This window comes from Bubalus bubalis, chromosome 7 (assembly GCF_019923935.1).
Source record: "Bubalus bubalis isolate 160015118507 breed Murrah chromosome 7, NDDB_SH_1, whole genome shotgun sequence".
NCBI classification, from domain to species: Eukaryota; Metazoa; Chordata; class Mammalia; order Artiodactyla; family Bovidae; genus Bubalus; species Bubalus bubalis.
In genome coordinates, this window is record NC_059163.1 from 80,682,613 (window position 1) to 80,701,324 (window position 18,712).

Genomic DNA, 18,712 nt, shown 5'->3' on the forward strand with positions numbered 1-18,712 from the left:
TTAGTTTACATGCTGATTATTTGGCGATACTGTGATAGTATTTTTTATTCTGGCTTATTTCTTAGAAAATTGATTGAGAGTTAAGGACTTAATGGCAGAAAATATGCATGCACATAGGGTATATATGTGTTCTTTACCTTATATTTTAAAATATTTTTTCTCCTTTTCTGAGCTTCATTTATGGTTGTTTCATGCTATAACTTTTTTTCTGTACGATTCAGTTCACTTAAAGAGCATATGTTACCTTCCAAGTGGGCTTTCCCTATCAGAGACTGAAAGGAGAAATGATGTAACAGTCTTACATTTCTGTTATATTTAACAGTATGCAAAATGTGTGTTAACATGCATTATTCCAGGTAGACTACACAAAAAGCCCTAGGTGTTATTATTCCTAATTTCTAGACAATAAACTCAAGCTCAGTAAAGTTTAATACTTGTCCAAGATCCCAAGATACTGAAACCCACAATTAAGAACATCGAGGCTGACTTAAGGGTGAAGCAAATCTGAAAGTCAAACCCAAATCATTCTAACTCCAAATCCTAAATGTCCTTTAGCTACAGCCTAGGTAGACAAGTGGTCATGTATGGATGTGCGAGTTGGACTATAAACAAAGCTGAGCACCGAAAAATTGATGCTTTTGAACTGTGGTGTTGGAGAAGACTGTTGAGAGTCCCTTGGACTGCAAGGAGATCCAACCAGTCCATCCTAAAGGAGATCAGTCCTGGGTGTTCATTGGAAGGACTGATGCTAAAGCTGAAACTCCAATACTTTGGCCACCTCATGGGAAGAGTTGACTCGTTGGAAAAGACCCTGTTGCTGGGAGGGATTGGGGGCAGGAGGAGAAGGGGACAACAGCGGATGAGATGGCTGGATGGCATCACCGACTCCATGGAAGTGAGTTTGAGTAAACTCCGGGAGTTGGTGATGGACAGGGAGGCCTGGCGTGCTGTGATTCATGGGGTCGCAAAGAGTCGGACATGACTGAGCTACTGAACTGAACTGAACTGAGGTAGACTTATGGTGAAGCTGACCCCTGGAGTGGAGTGTGTGGAGCTATCACTTGATAGCTGCCTGGCACAAGGGAGGGGCTGAGTTTCTGTTTGCTGATTCAATGTGTTAGAATCATCATCCCCTTCAATGCTAGGTGGCCTTGTGCCTCTGGATGTCCAGCAGGTGGCGCTGCGTAGCCAAGAGGCTGTAAGAATTTCAAAAGCAGTCTATTAAAAATAGAGGCCAATAAAGGAGATACATTTAAAAATCAATGGCTAAATATATACATATCCATATACGTGTGTATATATATATATCATATATATATGATATTTATAAATAAAAGCATTTAAATAGTTTGTCATAATTCTTTTTCAACAACCAAAAACCCACAGGTAAAAAATTTAAGCATGATCCACATTAACCAGCCAATCCAAAGCAAATCGTGATTTCAAGTTAACTGAAAAAAAGTCAGTTTAATAATTGTTTAGTTGACTATGGGGAGTCTCCACACCTCCTCTTGAGTGTGGTATCTGCTTTGGATCTGAAGGCCATTGTAGAGTACATTGTACTTTGTTCACCCCTGTGTGGGGACTGGTAGGCAGCGCACCCCTTGGGGACACCATGAGCTCCTCTTCTTGAGGACAGAGATCACATGTTGCTCATCTTCATGTACAACATCTTGTCCCATCAATGTGAGTGGATTAAAAGTCCAAACCTGTAACTCTGGTCCAGTGTGGTTTTAAGAGGTGGCAGGCCATGTAATACTGAAAGAGGAGTATTCTTGTCCTAATTAGTGGGTCATAGGATGATGACATGGACGGAGACTAAGGTGAGGGACTGGAAGGTGTCCCTACCCTTCTTGATACAGCGCACGAGCAATGTTTTGTCTGTATTCATTGCTCCACTGACTGCTCGAGTTGGACTTGCAGACTCATTCATGTTTGGGTCACTATTATCCACTCCTCTTTTAATTCTCTCGTATACTTGGGTGGGAAAGGGGACTAGGTGAGGGAAAGATTTTACTAAATACCATTTAAACCCCAAATCACTTACTATGAGGTTTTAAAATGCATTTTATGCTGTCCCAAAGATTGTTACAGAATCAACTAAGTATTCATCACTTCCTGAGTGTTGAGAACTGTGGTCAAAAGATGTATAAAACCTCTGTGATCAAAAGAAACGAAGAAGTATTTCCTTCTTCTCGAAGTATATAGGCATGCTTAGGTATTATAGTGTATTATACTGTAGTCCGGAGACGGCAATGACACCCCACTCCAGTACTCTTGCCTGGAAAATCCCATGGACGGAGGAGCCTGGTAGGCTGCAGTCCCTGGCGTTGCGAAGAGTCGGACACGACTGCGCGACTTCACTTTCACTCTTCACTTTCATGCATTGGAGAAGGAAATGGCAACCCACTCCAGTGTTCTTGCCTGGAGAATCCCAGGGACGGGGGGGCCTGGTGGGCTGCCGTCTATGGGGTTGCACAGAGTTGGACACGACTGAAGTGACTTAGCAGCAGCAGCAGCATACCTGTAGTCATTAGAGTTCAGCACAAGACAGCACTCATTAAAGTGTTGAGATTTTTTAACAGATTTGTTGTAGCAGTTTGGTTATGGAGGAAGAGTCACCATTACTAGACTCTTAAGTGTCAACCATTGTACTGGATGAATTTTAGTAATTTTTTTTTAAGTATGAAAAACTCCCATGAGATAACTCATTATCTCCATCTTATAGAAGAGGAAACTGAGGCTTAGAAAGTGTAAGCTACTTGTACAGGTTACAAGCAACTTGTACAGGTCACAGACCTGATTTGTACAGATCAGATTCAAATCCTAATCTCCTGTGACCTACTCAGACTATGATCTCCCCACCTTTCTCCCAAGAGCATTCAGAATGGGCTGGTAAGATCGGCAAGTCTCCATGGCAGAGCTGTGACTTGAGTTTAGAGTGTGCCATACAAGATCAGGTGGGTGGATGGGAGGCAGATGTGTCTGTGTTAGTCAGCATCCCAGAAGGAAAGAGATGGGAGACGCAAATGGTAATTAAAGAAAGTTTAACAGAGGGGCTGTTTACAGAGGTGTGGCAAGGTTACAAGAGTCAGCAAGGGGACATGAGGTGCTGGGAAGGATTCCCACCTCCAGGCCTGAAGGGACAGGAGAGGGAATGGCATGGCGTGAGGCCAGCATGACTGGAGAAGAGATGCCCCCAGCAGCTGTGGCCACAGTTAGAGGGTCCTGCCAAACTGCATCCAGGTAGTGAGGGAGAGGGCAGAGGGGGAAACCAACTCCTGGGTCCCCAGATCTCCTGTCCTGCCTCCTATTGACTGAATGCAGGGGAACCCAGTGGTGCGGTCTGTAGGGGTCATCTGTAAGGCGCAGAGAACAGCAGAGAAGAATGGAGAATTGATCTGAGAATAAAGTGAGATTGGCCTACCCATCCTATTGTGGAGAGAGTGAGCAGCAGCCCACAGCAGGTGGATGAGAAGCTCCAGTGGCCTCTGCTGGGGGCATCAGACTCACTGGTCTGGACAGTGTTCCAGGAGGTGGTGGGAAGTGAAGTTGAAGGGCACGTTAAAAGTCCCAAGCATCAAGATCAGAGACGCCTGATCTTAATCTGATATTCAGTAGTAAGCCAATTCTGTTTCACATAAGCCAGTGTTAATTTATTTCTTTTATAAGCCATAGAACTGGGGAGGAACCCTGGGAGAATGATAAAGGGAAGGAAGGCAGGATGGCTGTCTGCGTGTCTACTGAGATGGTGTGACCGAGTGTGCTGGGTCCTTTGCACACTTCATTTGGCTTGTTCTGTCTTCCAGTGACCTATGGGATGATGAGCTCCAGTGTGTACTACTACACCCGGATCATGTCACAACTCTTCCTGGACACCCCGGTGTCCAAAATGGAGAAAACTAACTTTAAAACTCTTTCTTCAATGGAAGACTTCTGGAAGGTATTTGCAAATGACCTCTTTATCATTGAAAATTGTTCATTTGGCTTCATAAATTCAATTCAGTGGTGTCTACAGATCTTGCATGCACTTAACCCTGGGTGAGATGCTATAATTATGGTGAGTTGTTACCACTTCTGTTGAGAACCTTGCATGTACCTTGTCTCATACCTTACCTTATTTAACCCCCATTGTAACCTAATAAGGTAAGTACAAAAATCATGTCCCAGATTGTAAATGAAGAAACTAACATGCAGAGTGCTTACATGTGGCTAAGAAGTAAGAAGAATGGACTTCTCTCTGGTGTGACAGAGACTTCCTCACCCTAGGTTGTCATTCATTCAGTCATTCATGATGCAGTAAATACCTGTTGAGTATCTCCTAGGATATAAGGCCTATGAGGGCAGAATTTGATTGTTTTGTCTAGTTTTACTTCTGTTTTTGTCTCTTTTGTTGATGGTGGCATGTACCCCAGAATAGGGATTCATGTGCCTAGTACAAGGCAGGCACATTCTTTCAAAGATCTCTAATGTAAAATTCAACCCATCCCCTCCCCAAATTGTCACAAATTCCAACATTAACATTAGAGGATAAGCAATAAGCGATATCATAGGAAAAATATTAAACTGATCTCGAAGTTATATCCAGAATCTAAGAATATGGGAAGGGAATTTGGAGAGAAAATGCTTGTTTCCTCCTGGGGAAATACTTTCTAACATTCTTCTTATACTCTGGCGTCACAGCTGTTGATTTAAAAGATAGAGGAAATGGATCACAAGAACCAGAGTACACTAAATAATGCCTAAAAATTCTTGGAATCAAAAACCACGTATATAAATCTTCCCCATTTCAAGAAAGCAAAACATTCCATCTCAGTTGACCCTCTGATAAAGATAAGACACTGGGAAATAACTCAGTGTGACAAAAGTGTGTTTGTCATCCCTAGAGGCAAACTAAGATGTCTCACATATACACAGTTCTGTGATGATGAATGCCAAACTCTAAAAACAGAGGAGGAAGAGGGGGTGGGGGGCTAAAGGGTTCACAATATGACAGAAAACTCCAGACAATTTAAAGATCCACCAGGTAGCAGACTGGTAATCAAAGCAATAGTCTTTTATCTCTGCAATGATAATGCACCAGGATTACTATGTGGGATACTATTTTAATAAGGGAAAGTGAAATTGATCATGGTTATAGATTTATGCAAATGACATCCCCCCCCACCCCCAGCCTTTAGAACTAGGGTAAAAAAAATCCAAGTTACTATTTATGAAGTGCCCACTCTGTGCCAGGTACAGCAACCACACAAAAGATAGATATTACAGGGACGTTCCTGGTAGTCCAGTGGTTGGGACTTCACTGCAGGGTGTGCAAGTCCGATCCCTGGTTGAGGAACTAAGATCCCACATGCCACGTGATGTGGCAAAAAAATAAAATAAAAAAAGATAGTATTACAGATGCTCAAGTCCTCGCAGCTAGCAATTAAATGGTGGAGCATGATTGGAGCAAGATCCAGTTCCTCTGACAGCAAAACCCACTCTTGTCACTCTGCCCTGTTCACAGAGTTGTCAAACTGTGGGTCACACAAGCATTCCAGGAAGAAACAAGGCCGCCTCTGAGCTTGGAGCTTTTCAAAATTGTTGCCTTTGCTTTCAGTTCACAGAAGGCGCCTTGTTGGATGGGCTCTACTGGAAGACGCAGCCCAGCAACAGAACGGAAGCCGACAACCGAAGTTTCATCTACTATGAGAACCTCCTGTTAGGGGTACCACGTATACGGCAACTCAGAGTCAGAAATGGATCCTGTTCCATCCCCCTGGACTTGAGAGATGAGATTAAAGAGTGCTATGATGTCTACTCGGTCAGCAGTGAAGACCGGGCTCCGTTCGGTCCTAGAAATGGAACTGCGTAAGTGTCTGTGGCTTGTGGACCTGGGCCCTGGCTTCTCATGGACATTCATTCCGTCATTTTCTGACCCCTTCACCAAGGAGAATTTGCCTTTAATGCTTATATTTAAGGCTGTGGCAAAACTTTGGCTTCTCAAGTTTTCTCTACTTTTTACATGCTTCAGCTTCCACATATATATTTTTCAAAAGGCTTAATTATTGACCCCATCCCCACAGGCACAAAGCTACTTGGGTCTTCAGAGGTTCCTTTTAAGATGCCTGGATCCTGTGTTTATAGATCTAGTGCCATGATTCACTAGATGGTTACTAGGAAGTTCTTTTGATACAGAAATTCTTTTTTATTAGCTGTTAGAAATAAATTTGTGTTTCGAGTACAATTATTTAAAGTGTATAATAAGTTTTTGAGGCAGTTTTTCTGTCTGGTTTAAAACCTGTCCTCAAATGTGTGTTTATGATTTTGAGTACATATCTACATTGTGTGTATTTGCAGGGATTTTTTTAGTGTTCTTTGATAACCATACTTAAAACATCTTGTGTATCAAGGGAGGGCAGTCATTATTTCTAGAATTATTATAAAAAGTGAGAAGAGCTCTCAGACTGTCCCAAGGTGGATCTCTTGGGTCACGGGCCCTGGGTAAGTCACTATGGTTAGAATTTTCTTCTAAGCTTTATTACACTCTTTGAGTTTCTCTAGATCCCTTTCTTGGAAACCAAGACACCAGAATCCGTATTAGTTGACACACTTGCGGGCAAACACCTTTTCTGTAACCAGGTTCTTTGTCATTCATCCAGTGCACACCCTCTTTAATGCCCCGGCCTGTAATAAACAAAATATTACACATCAGATTTAGAGTAAAGGGACTGAATCCTCAAAACACAATTTTTCCAGGTTGTGAAAAATGATTTTGTTCTCTAATGCTCCGTTTTCTAGTTCCTGCAAAGTATAAGCATGTGTTTAAACTGTGGCTCCTTATCTCATATTTTTATTTATTTATTTTTTCTTATCTCATATTTTATTTCATGTCTTGATAAGAGAGATGTATGCAGCCTCTACTCCATGCCAGGTGCTATTTAAAAAGTGAACTCATGCATTGTCTCCTCTACTTTTCACAGAACAACTTTGACATAGGTGTCAGTTCCACTTTATGGATGAAAAGATGGAGGCTCACTTACCCAAAGCGTTTCCGCTAGTAAATGGAACCATGCTAGGATTTAACCAGCTTGACTCCAAAGTGTTTCTTCTGTGATACCACATTGCTTCTTCCATACTAATTGTGTTACTCTGGTGGTTGCTGTTGCCCTAAGCTTCCTGTCAGAATTCAAGCTTCTTGATGGCAGGGACTCTGTTTTGTTCAACTAGTATCTTTCCAAAGCTTTGAACAGTACCAAGTACATCCAAAATGTTCAGTAAATACCTGTTGGATACACAATGAATTAGTGATTTTCCATGCAGGGTGGGCTATGAAGGGGTCCTTCCTGTGTAAATACACACATCTAAACCATCCCTGGTCCTGCCAGAATCTAAGTTATTCCCATTTTGCCTTCCCTTCATCACCATACTTCTTGAAAGAAGAGTCTTCACTGCTTCTTCCTTTTCATTACCATTGATTCACACCCTAACGCTTAAGCCTTTGCTTTTGCCATCTCTCTTGGAAGCTATTACTGGGCTTGTTCTATTTGCCGATCTGCTGATCTATTACCAGCCTAATCCTCATCAACCCCTCTGCAGGATATGGTCTTGTTGATTGCTTGTTCTTTTGACTTTGGTGAGTGATAGTGAAATAGAGTTTCTCTTAATTCTACAACTCCCTTCCTCTCTCTTATTTCCAGGTTCTATATTCAGATCTCTATCTTTTCTTTCTTTATACTCTCTCCTTTGGTATTCAGATGGCTCCCATTCTCTTCTCTGTTTGATGATTCATTGTTTCTCCAACAAATATACTGAGTGTTAACATGTGCCAGGCATGTTCCCAGTGAATTCTCCCTTTTCTAGAAATGCCCTTGGTGCTGGCTGGAGTGAAGAAGCAATGTTCTGTCACTGCTAACATTCGAGTGATAGAGGATGAGTCTGCATGCTACCTGTAGCTCCTGTCATTCAAAATGCCCCAAACTGAACTCATCACTTTCTTGTTGAATCTGAACTCTCTCCTGTACATGGCACCACCATCTTTGCATTGCCCGTAAAGAGACTCAAGTCATTTTTCAGAGGTCTCCTCTCACTTGCTCCAAGTTCCAAATCAGTGCCAGGTTCTGTTGATAGTCACTGCCGTGGCCGTGTCAGTTCTCCCTTTTCCTTCCCACCTCACTGCTCTAGTTCAGGCCTCATTGCCTCTTGGTTCTTGTAGGGACAGCTGCCTCAGCTGTGCTGGGGTCCACGGGACCACCCCAGGTTCAACAAGTTGCTCAAAGAGCTCCCTGATTCAGCATATATTCACAGCTACAGTTTATTGCAATGAAAGGATATATGCAAAAGCAGAGAAAGGGACAGGCATGTGGGGCACAGTCTGGAGGAAACCAGGTGCAGTTTGCGAAGGTCCTCTCCTAGCGGAGTTGCGGGGACACGCTTCCTTCCTCCAGTAACACACTGTGACAACTCATAGGAAATGTTGTCTGTTCAAGGTGCTCATCGGAGACTTGGTGCCTGCCCTATTTTACTGGGTGCTGGTCACATAGGCAGGCTCTGCCTGCCACATCCTCAAATCCCAGACTCCCAGAAGCAAAGCAGGCATATGCAGCATAAGCTACCTTGTTTGTGTAGAAGCCTAGGTACCTCAAGCCACTGTTTCTGGTCAGAGCAAGTGTTTTATCAGTGTAGGGAGCTATTTACCACCTAAATTCCATATACCAACTGAGGACCAACCTTGCAAGCAGGGCTTTTTAAGAAATGGTGTTCTAAGACCCGCTATGTTGACTCTTTTCTGCCCATGAATTCTCTGTTCCTCACCACGTCAGGCTTGTCCACAGCTACCAGAGTAACCCTGTTCTATGCCTCCCAGAAACCTTCTCTTCTGTGACCCTGTGAGGCCTGCCCCTCACTGCCTGACCACAGTCTATCTTTCAGCCTTCTCTTCTTCATCATATGGGAGCCAAACCAAACTACTGGCAGATACCTTGTACTTCCTTGGCTCTGAAAGGCTTGGGCTTAAAAATACCATCCCCATCTCCCTGTCTGAATCCTGCTTACCTTCCACAGCCTATGTTCAACATGTTTTCTTCCCAAATCCTTCTCTGATTCACATTTCTCTTCATCACTGAAGCTTCAAAGACTAGCTTCCCTCAGATTGGTCCAAGAAATCTCTCTATGCTGCTTCTTTGGTTCTTATTATCTGCTACCTTGTATCTTCATGGTTTAATTACAGCTTATAAATTTGGGAGAGAAAGGATCTTGGTTCATCATTCTATCCTCATTAATGCCAAAGGATCATCTGCTTCCCAAGAGCCTCTGTAAATGTCTGTGGATTAAATTACTGATGCTCTGTGGAGTCTCACTTAGTTCAGTTGCTGCCAGTGGTACTTGATGAATTTGTACCTGTTTTGGCTAGAATTTTTGGGAGGCCTCAAGTCATCTAGTCCCAAAGTTACCCTGTGAAGGCAACCATATCAGCTGAGGACTAATAGAATAGACCTCGGAATACAGACAGTTCTGGGGTAGGTTTCTGACTTCACTGTAAAAAGATTGGAGACAGAGCTGACCTCACTAAGCCTCAGGGCCCTTATTCCTAGAAGGGGGGTAATAGCTATTTGAGAATTATGTAAGAAAACACAAAGCACTGTGGAAAGCACATTACCCAGCTTGATGAGACTTGCATTTATTTTTTATCAATACCTATTCTATCTTACCAGGAACCAGTTATCTCTGTAATTGCTCCAAGTGTTCCATTGATTTTACCTGTTTGTTTTGTTTTTTAATTAGTTGGATCTACACAAGTGAAAAAGACTTGAATGGGAGTAGCCACTGGGGAATGATTGCAACTTATAGTGGAGCTGGTTATTACCTGGATTTGTCAAGAACAAGAGAGGAAACAGCCGCTCAGGTTGCTAACCTCAAGAAAAATGTCTGGCTGGACCGAGGAACCAGGGCAATTTTTATTGACTTTTCAGTGTACAACGCCAACATTAACCTGTTCTGCGTGATCAGGTGTGTATGAAGAGCACTCATTCCTTCCGGTTCTGTGTATTTGTAAAAACATCCTAGTCTGGATTTTAAACCAGAAAACCATTGCCTGCAGTTGTCTCCATGAGAGTGTCAAGGATCAGAACTGATAACAAGGAAGGATGAAAACCAAAAGCTTATTGGGATGGGGACATTTAGGGGAAAGGAGTTAGGTTCCCTGAATATTGCAAGTTAGGAAGAACCTTAAGTCTGGTCCAAGTTTATCCCAAAGCTGGAACTTTCTCAGATAAAGCACTGTGTTTTGCTAGCATTTATCCTTTCCCATTATGAAGATGCTCTGTTACCAAGGAGCCCTGGCATCAAAGCTTGTCTCACTTTCCTGAGTTTCCCAGTCTCATACAATGCCCCTGCTACCACAACACAAGCACAGTAGTCAGGGGCTGTGCCTGGGTTGAGCAGGATGCCTAGGTATCTGCTCCCACTTAAAAAGATTTATCAAAGACACATAAAGTTCCTTCTACCGATTCTGTGACGTCGCCATCGCGACCACTCTGCTAATAGTGAGGAAACTAACAAAAGATCTCACTAGCTTGTTTGGGCCTCTCCTTCATCCATTCATTCAACAAACCTTTATTAGACACTTAGTATATGCCAGGCACTGTTCAAATCTTTTGGCATGCATCAGTGAACAGAATAAATTTCCCTGTCCTTGTAGAGCTCGCATTCAATCAGGAGGAGATAATAAATGATAAACAATAAACCAAAGAAGCAAATAGCATGTTAGAGGGCAGTGTGCTATAAAAAAGCAGAACTCTGGAGATTCAGCATCCACCCACTTTAATCCTCCTTGTGCACATGGTGCAAGGTGCAAACACTGCCAACATGAATTACTTGCATGTTTGTTTGTGTTGTCTGTGTTGTGTGCTCGATTGCCCAGTCGTGTCTGACTCTTGTGACCCCACCAGGCTCCTCTGTCCTTGGAATTTTCCAGGCAAGAATACTGGAGCAGATTGCCATTTCTTGCTTCAGGGGATCTTCCCAACCCAGAGATCAACCCACATCTCTTGAGTCTCCTGCCTTGGGAGGCAGATTCTTTACCACTGCGCCATCTGGGAAGCCCTGCACATATGTTTACCCACCAGATAATAAGAATAAATTGTTATAGTAGCTTTATTTTTGAGACTAAACTCAAACTCTACATTATATAGCCAAGTGGATTTTCCCAGAATTTATATCTAACAACTTTTATCACATTAAATCACATTGTAATTTACATTAAATCAAGTAATAGATATTACTAGAAATGAACGAAAATTTGCTGCAATTATTATTGAACATCTAATGAATCTAGTGAGAACAGAAAGAGGATAAACACAAGCAAGCAACTCTGATTGACATTTAAGGAAGTAACATATATATAGAAGGTATAAATGAATATGTCTCACTTCCTTCCCACACTTCAAGAGTGAATCTTTTCAAGGCAGTTGCTTCATTTTTCTGCATTGTTGCCTCAGTATCTGGAGGGGTTGACCATGCAGAACCAGAACAGGCAGAGAGACATGACTCAGCACACAGAGGCCACTTCCTGCCCTTGCGAGTTTACACTGAGGCTGTCACAAGGCTTTTCATTTCAGTATTGCTCTCTGGTTTGTGGTTCTCACTCCTACTCTCTAGCACATCAAATAGGAAGGAAACAGGATACTGATACTATGAAGGAAGGAAAATGTTTCACGTTGCTTTGACCAATTCTAATTTGCTATAGTCCCTGCGTGTACTTGAGTGTTGCTCATGCTTGAGCCTTAGATACTCAGGTTCTAGACGTCCTGTCCTGTCCATCCTGTAGTGGGAGAGATAGTTATGCCTAATAGCTGACTTTATGTCTTTTAAAAAGTCTTAAAGTTAAGGGTCTAGAGAGTCTATTTCTAGTGTAAAGGGAAATTGTACCATTAAGTGAATCATTTTACCTTCTCACTGTGACACCTGCAAAGGTGAGTTTGGCAAAGACGCATCTTCATTTCAATTATGATAAAGCACCAAAGACCAGTGCCTTCAGTGTGAGTGTAAAAACATATGTTACTGATTCAGACAATCAGACATTTACTAAGCACCAATTCACTATAAGGTTCTAGGAAGTTCCAATAGCAGAAAGGTTTTCCTAAGCAAATAGTCAATGCTGATTCACCAAATGCATGAATGAGAAACTCGGTCCCTTTCTTTATCTGTATACAAAACAGACATCCTACTTCTCAGCTGGGCCATAGGTGTTTTGAAAGATGACACAAACTTCTTATGTTCTTCATGGCCCATTTGAATGACTTACATTTAATAGAAGTCTGAGAAAGGCTTGTTTGATTAATTTCTGCATTTAAAAAGCAATTATACAGCATTCTGAGTAGTATGACTACCAGAAAAGTAAATGGGAGAGTGAGGAGAAATAATCTCTTTGGTCTGGAAGGATTTGGGAAGACAAGATTTGTTCTTCTTGTGACACGGAATTCTACAAGGAGGGGGTTACTGGCTGTGATAAGAACATTTTGTCACTTGTTTGGAGTGACTTGTGGTGGTCATCCCAAACTAGGATGACTAGGGTTTCCCAGATGATGCTAGTGATAAAGATCCCACCTGCCTATGCAGGAGATGTAAGAGTTGCAGGTTTGATCCCTGGGTTGGGAAGATCCCTTGGAGTAGGAAATGGCAACCCACACCAGTATTCTTGCCTGGAAAATCCCATGGACAAAGGAGGCTGGCGGGCTACAGTCCATGGGGTTGCAAAGAGACACGATTGAGCGCACACACACAATTGGGGTGACTTGTGGTTGCAGTTTTATTACCTTCTAGTGTAGGGACAGAGTAAATGATGTTCTTCCCTGACTGCATCCATGTGTTGTTTTTGATGTTATTGTTTAATTGTTCTTTTTACAATGCAGGTTACTGATCGAATTCCCAGCAACAGGAGGTGTGATCCCATCTTGGCAATTTCAGCCTGTAAAGCTGATCCGCTATGTTACAACTTTTGATTTCTTCCTGGCAGCCTGTGAGATTATCTTTTGTTTCTTTATCCTTTACTATATGGTGGAAGAGATATTGGAAATTCGCATTCACAAGCTACACTATTTCAGGAGTTTCTGGAATTGTCTGGATGTTGTGATCATCGTGGTAGGTTGGAGAACAACACCAAATCTCCTCTCTGTTATAGAAGCGTGTTAGAGTCTCTGCTGTCCTCACTATTGTGGGTCTTTATCTTCCCGAAGGAGAATCTAAAGTTCTCCTCTGTGATAACAGCTTCAGTGTTCCTAATTGTCTCATTTTGCATGAGTAACCCTTCTGCATATGAAGTGGAGAGGCATTTGCAATAGGCTGTTGTTTGGCCAAACTAATAAGAAGAATAGCTTAGTAATTCATATTTGGCTTTGGCATGCCATATGAGATGTGGGAGAGATTACAATGTTTTGTTTATTCTGTTTTGGTAGTGGTGTAATAGGTACATTTGCAAAATCCTACACATGATAGAATTTTAAATATTTGGATAAAAATAAGTACAAACAGAATTGTAACACTTTCTTATCACTTGCATAGGAGTTTTAATATTTTATTTCTTGTTGATATCATGGAAGTTGAGACTAGTTTTTTGGCTCAGCAGCCACAGAATTTTGCAAGTATTTTCTTGGAAACTTGCTTCCCTATGCTATTGTTGTTATTTTTTTTTAACTCTTAGTACTGACAAGACAACAATTCAGACAGTGTGCTTTTATAAGTACAGGAAACAGTTACTGGAACCCTACTTCTCCTTTGAAACCTTTTCTGACCCTGTAGAAATAGGGCATACTTTCTGTGAAGCTTATATCAGAAAAAGAAATTTCTTCTGTAGATAGAGATGAGAATCTCAAAACTTGGAGTCACATAATGACCCAAACTCTCATAAATTCTCTTTCTTCTCTTTTCTCTCTCATTCTCTATTTTGAGGGAAGAGTCTCAAGGAAATTCAGTGTTTTTCTATGATACGATATTGATGGGCTTCCCTGGTGATTCAGCTAATAAAGAATCCGCCTGCATTGCAGGAGACCTGGGTTCTATCCCTGGGTTGGGAAGATCCCCTGGAGAAGGGAACGGCTACCCACTCCAGTATTCTGACCTGGAGAATTCCATGGACTGTCTCGTCCATGGGGTCGCAAAGAGTCAGACACGACCAAGTGACTTTCACTTCACTTTACTTCCGTATTTTTATAAACATTTGCCCTGGGCAGAGCTAAAACAAAGGACACCTAGTGAGAGTTAGTAAAAGTTATTTTTAAATTCAGTCAGCCATTTTCTTTCAGCTAAGTCTATGGAGAAAACACTTATCAGTGTATTCCAAAAAGCTCAAAGGAAATATTCCTACCACCAGTGCAAAAAATACTAGGTCAAGACTGGGACTCCTTTACAGAGAAGAAAAGGAAGGTGGTGAGGTGGTCTTTTTCATCTGTAATTGGCAGCCAATCAGGTCTTGACTCTGATAATCACCAAGACAGCCGTCCCAGTAAGGGCTGATGAAGTGGTCTGTGACCATGAGAAGAAAGAGAGAATGAACAGCAAAGGTCACGGCACTTGCCACAGCCCAGCTGCCCTGGATTCGGGATCTATGTGAGGGCCAGACATTTATGGTTGACCCTTAGCACTTTCCACACATACACGTCCATCCAGAGGTGATGGATGCAAGTAGGGCCCAGTATTCCCCTCAAACCTGGTTTTATAGCCCAGAACCAAAGCGGATATGAAGAGTCGTATGGTCGTGAGTTAAAGGACAGAAACAGGCAAGGGGCCCTCTGGGCTACATCTTCCCACTGCAAGCTTCTCAAGCCCTCTGTGCCCATCATTCCCGCCGTCTAAGACCAAGCTCCTCCTTTCTTCTCACAAGCACTCCTTTTAATATGTCTCGATTTACCCTTCACCTGTGTTGTGTGATGTCAGCTTCTTCGAAGGTTTTTGTACTATTTGTCTTTGTGTGTTTATTTGCCCTTGAACCAGAGTATAAGTTTCTCGAGGACAAGGTTTGTACTTCTTACTTCCATTTGTTCCTCGTGATCCCTACCACAGTGCTGTAGGTTTAATTATCTATGTATTTGTTGAATAAAGGAAAGGATAGATGGCTAGAGAGTGAGGAAATAGCCCCACAAATGAAAACAGAGAGTGAGATGAGGCCTGAGAAAGCAGAAGAGTAAGTGATTTAAAGGAAGGTGGCAGAAAAAACAGAAGGCGTTCCTGTGTGATTTGTTTTGTAATGAAGTGACATCTCGGGTGTGTGCACACACACGTGCTCTCCTGAAATTCTGTTTCTAACTAAGGAAGTGCAAACAGTGTATGTTCCCTTTTTATGGCAGTGTTTACTGCTTTCTCTCTGGGTGTGTGAGTGACTTTTATGAATGCCATTGGGTGAATAGAGTGGTGAGCCCTAGAACTAATACACTGGTGAAGGAAAATAAACTAGTGATTTTAAGGTGAGCTATAGATTTCTAGAACACTGTAATAAAATCTTTATTTAATCTTTTGTTTTCCAGCTATCAGTGGTCGCTATAGGAATTAACATATACAGAACATCAAATGTGGAAGTTCTGCTACAGTTTCTAGAAGATCAAAATACTTTCCCCAACTTTGAGAATCTGGCCTACTGGCAAACACAGTTCAACAACATAGCTGCTGTCATAGTGTTTTTTGTCTGGATTAAGGTAATTTATAAATTTCACGTTCAGATTTTTAATATTTTTTCTTCTTTTTGTTAGTGTGAGTCACAGAAAGTGTTGAAGGACCTGAATTTGCTTCTGTGGCCAAATTGAAGTAACCAAAGCTGCTCCATGTATTATGACTGAAACAAACGAGCAGGACTCTCATGATCGTTTATCTTCACTGTTGAATGAGGCTCCTGGTTTCTTGCACTCTTGCAAGAATGTATTTGTAGGTTTTGTTTAATAAATGTATTAAGAGCCCTTTTCAGTGTGTCTGCTGGCCTAGGGCACCTGGCTATACAGAGACAGAGACAGGTTCGAATTTTACCTGATGTGGGGTGACCAGGTGAAGGAAAAGAACTAAGAAGGGGGAAGGGTGGGGAAATGGAGGGGAGAGAGACTGCATTGGAAATGTTCTCTGGAAACATTGCCTCCTTTCCAGGTGGAGGTCTTAGGGAAGCTTTACCTAGAATTGAGATTGGACAGACACCTCCTCCAAGTAGTGCCTTCAGGACTCATTTCCTTCTTCTCCTAAAGCGTCACGTGCATTTCCTTGTATGTGAAAGCGTGAGTCATGTCATATACAATAAGCCTCAATTCTGGAGATGCAGGAAATTTTAGTTCTTAGACAGCTGCCAGACTGTCACCAGTTAAGTTTTGTGATTGTCCATCCAGATAGTAACTGCTATTAGTCACAAGTGACTAGATTTTAATTTAAAATTTAAAGTTGTATTGAAGAGCACCTTTATAGAAGGGACTTTCCAACAGTTACTTATTTTTTGGAATGGTATTCATAGCTGGAAGGCCTGAGATTTATCAGGGGGTTTAGACCTTGTCCTGAGTCTCTCATGCCATTTTTTCATTTACATATTTGTTCAAGAGAAACCATCACTAACATACCAAGCCATTATCACAAACTGTAATAATAATCACAATCTCATAGAAATACTGCTGGGAGCTGTATTAAGTAATGTTACAACAACCATCAAAAATGTTTTGTTATGGCCAGAAACAGTTTATAAGAGGTCTTTAAGTAAAATGCTAGATATTTTCTTTCGGTATGTGCCTCAGGCTGAGTGTTTAATTTAGTGCTTCACCTGTGAATATTTCACTCCCAAGACCATGGGAACCATTAAGTTCTTTAAGGCAGGGATCAGAACTCTACTTCTAATGGATCTCTCCACGTCCTTCCACCAGGGCTCCTAGCTAGAACTGTGTGGGATTCATGCCCTCTAGGCTGGAGCTGCCCAATTTGGGCAGCGTCCTCAATGCCTTGTCTACAAAAATGTGCAACGTGGCTGTGCAGTCAGAGCCTGGTGCAGATCCTTACTCTGTACCCTGGCCAATGCCTGGCACACAGTTGATGCACATTAAATAACAGTTAATAATATTCAATAAGTATTTTCTGGAGTTTTTTTTAACTAGTGTTTTTTTTTAGGTTAACTCTTTTTGTTTTTGTTGGACTATAATTAATCTACAGTGTGTTAGTTTCAAATGTGTAGCAAAGTGATTCAGTTATATTTATATTCAGATTCTTTTCCATTATTCCTAGAGAAGGGAACAGCTACCCACTCCAGTATTCTGGCCTGGAGAATTCCATGGACAGAGGAGCCTTGCAGGCTGCAGTCCATGAGGTTGCAAAGAGTCACACATGACCGAGCAACTTCCACTTTTCCATTATAGGTCATTGCGAAATATTGAGTATTGCTCCCTGTGCCTTACCTAGCTAGTTTTCATTTGTGGGTTTTTTCCCTTTTATTTTAGTCTTTCTAGGGGAAAAATATCAATGATCATTTTAATTATAATTAAACTTGTTTTCTCTGTGTTTTAACCAACATGTGAAATATAAGTGACATGAGGGCAGGGGCTTTGCTCTGTTCACTGGTGTATTCCCATCTCCAAGAACAATGCCTGGTATATGGTAGTCCCTCAACAAATGGGATAATATAAGTTGCTGGATTTGAAAAAAAAAAAAAAAAAAACACATCTTTTTTGTCTCTCTCTTTTTTTGTTGTAAAATATACGTAAAAAGTCTACCATTTTAACTACTTTTAAGTGTATAATTCAGTGGTATTAAGTATCTTCACAGTGTTGTGAACCATCACCACCCTGCATTTCCAGAACTTTCTCATCATCCACACTGCAACCTTTTTATCCGTTCAACACTAACTCCCCATTTTCCTCTATCCACTCAACACTAATTGTTTCTCGTTTTCTGCAGCTCCTGGGAACCTCTATTCTTCTTTCTGTCTCTATGAATTTCCCTACTCTAGGTACCTCATATAAGTAGAATCATGTAATATTTGTCTTTTTGTGTCTGGCTTATTTCACTTTAGCACAGTGTTTTCAAAGTTCATTCATGTTATAGCATGCATCAAAATTTCATTCTTTTTTAGGGCCAAATAATGATCCGTTGCATGTATATACCACATTCATCTGTGGTATATTTTGTGGTAATGGGTTATGTGGTATATTACCCATTCATCTGTGTATATTTCCCCTCTCTTTTGCAGCTCTTCAAATTTATCAACTTTAACAGGACCATGAGTCAGCTCTCTACAACCATGTCTCGGTGTGCCAAAGACCTCTTTGGCTTTGCAATTATGTTCTTCATTATTTTCTTAGCATATGCTCAGTTGGCATACCTTGTCTTTGGCACTCAAGTTGATGACTTCAGTACTTTCCAAGAGTGTATGTAAGTATATATGAAATTAAGAAGACAAATTTAATCAGAGAAAACACTGCCTTCTCAAGGTTAAAGAAACCTTCATGGTGGCTGTGTAACTACCAAGTGTTTAAAAGTAGTGGTTTAAAATGAGAATTAATTCTCTTTTCAAAAACATTAACCCACCAATGCAATTATGACAATAATTTCTGAAATGCTAATGTTTAAAATAGAGCCTAAAAATACCATAGTAAGATAGAGAATAACAGTTATCATAAACCAGCTCTGTCCCAAAGAATGAGGTCTTCTCAACACTAAATGCAGATGGTAGCATTTAAGACAATTTGCCTCTATTTTTATACCTATCAAATATTGTTGCCGTACA

General features: G+C 41.4%; 1 protein-coding gene across 2 annotated transcripts in view; it reads left to right on the forward strand.

Annotated features, from left to right (window-relative positions):
- Positions 1-18,712, forward strand: part of PKD2 (polycystin 2, transient receptor potential cation channel) — a 58,690-nt gene that overhangs the window by 25,754 nt on the left and 14,224 nt on the right. For both annotated transcript variants that reach the window (XM_044946061.2, XM_025290259.3), the window contains exons 3-8: positions 3,810-3,943; positions 5,600-5,850; positions 9,763-9,987; positions 12,891-13,119; positions 15,498-15,665; positions 18,176-18,357. In XM_044946061.2, coding sequence (XP_044801996.2) covers positions 3,810-3,943; positions 5,600-5,850; positions 9,763-9,987; positions 12,891-13,119; positions 15,498-15,665; positions 18,176-18,357 — 1,189 coding nt within the window. The remainder of the gene's footprint in view (positions 1-3,809; positions 3,944-5,599; positions 5,851-9,762; positions 9,988-12,890; positions 13,120-15,497; positions 15,666-18,175; positions 18,358-18,712) is intronic.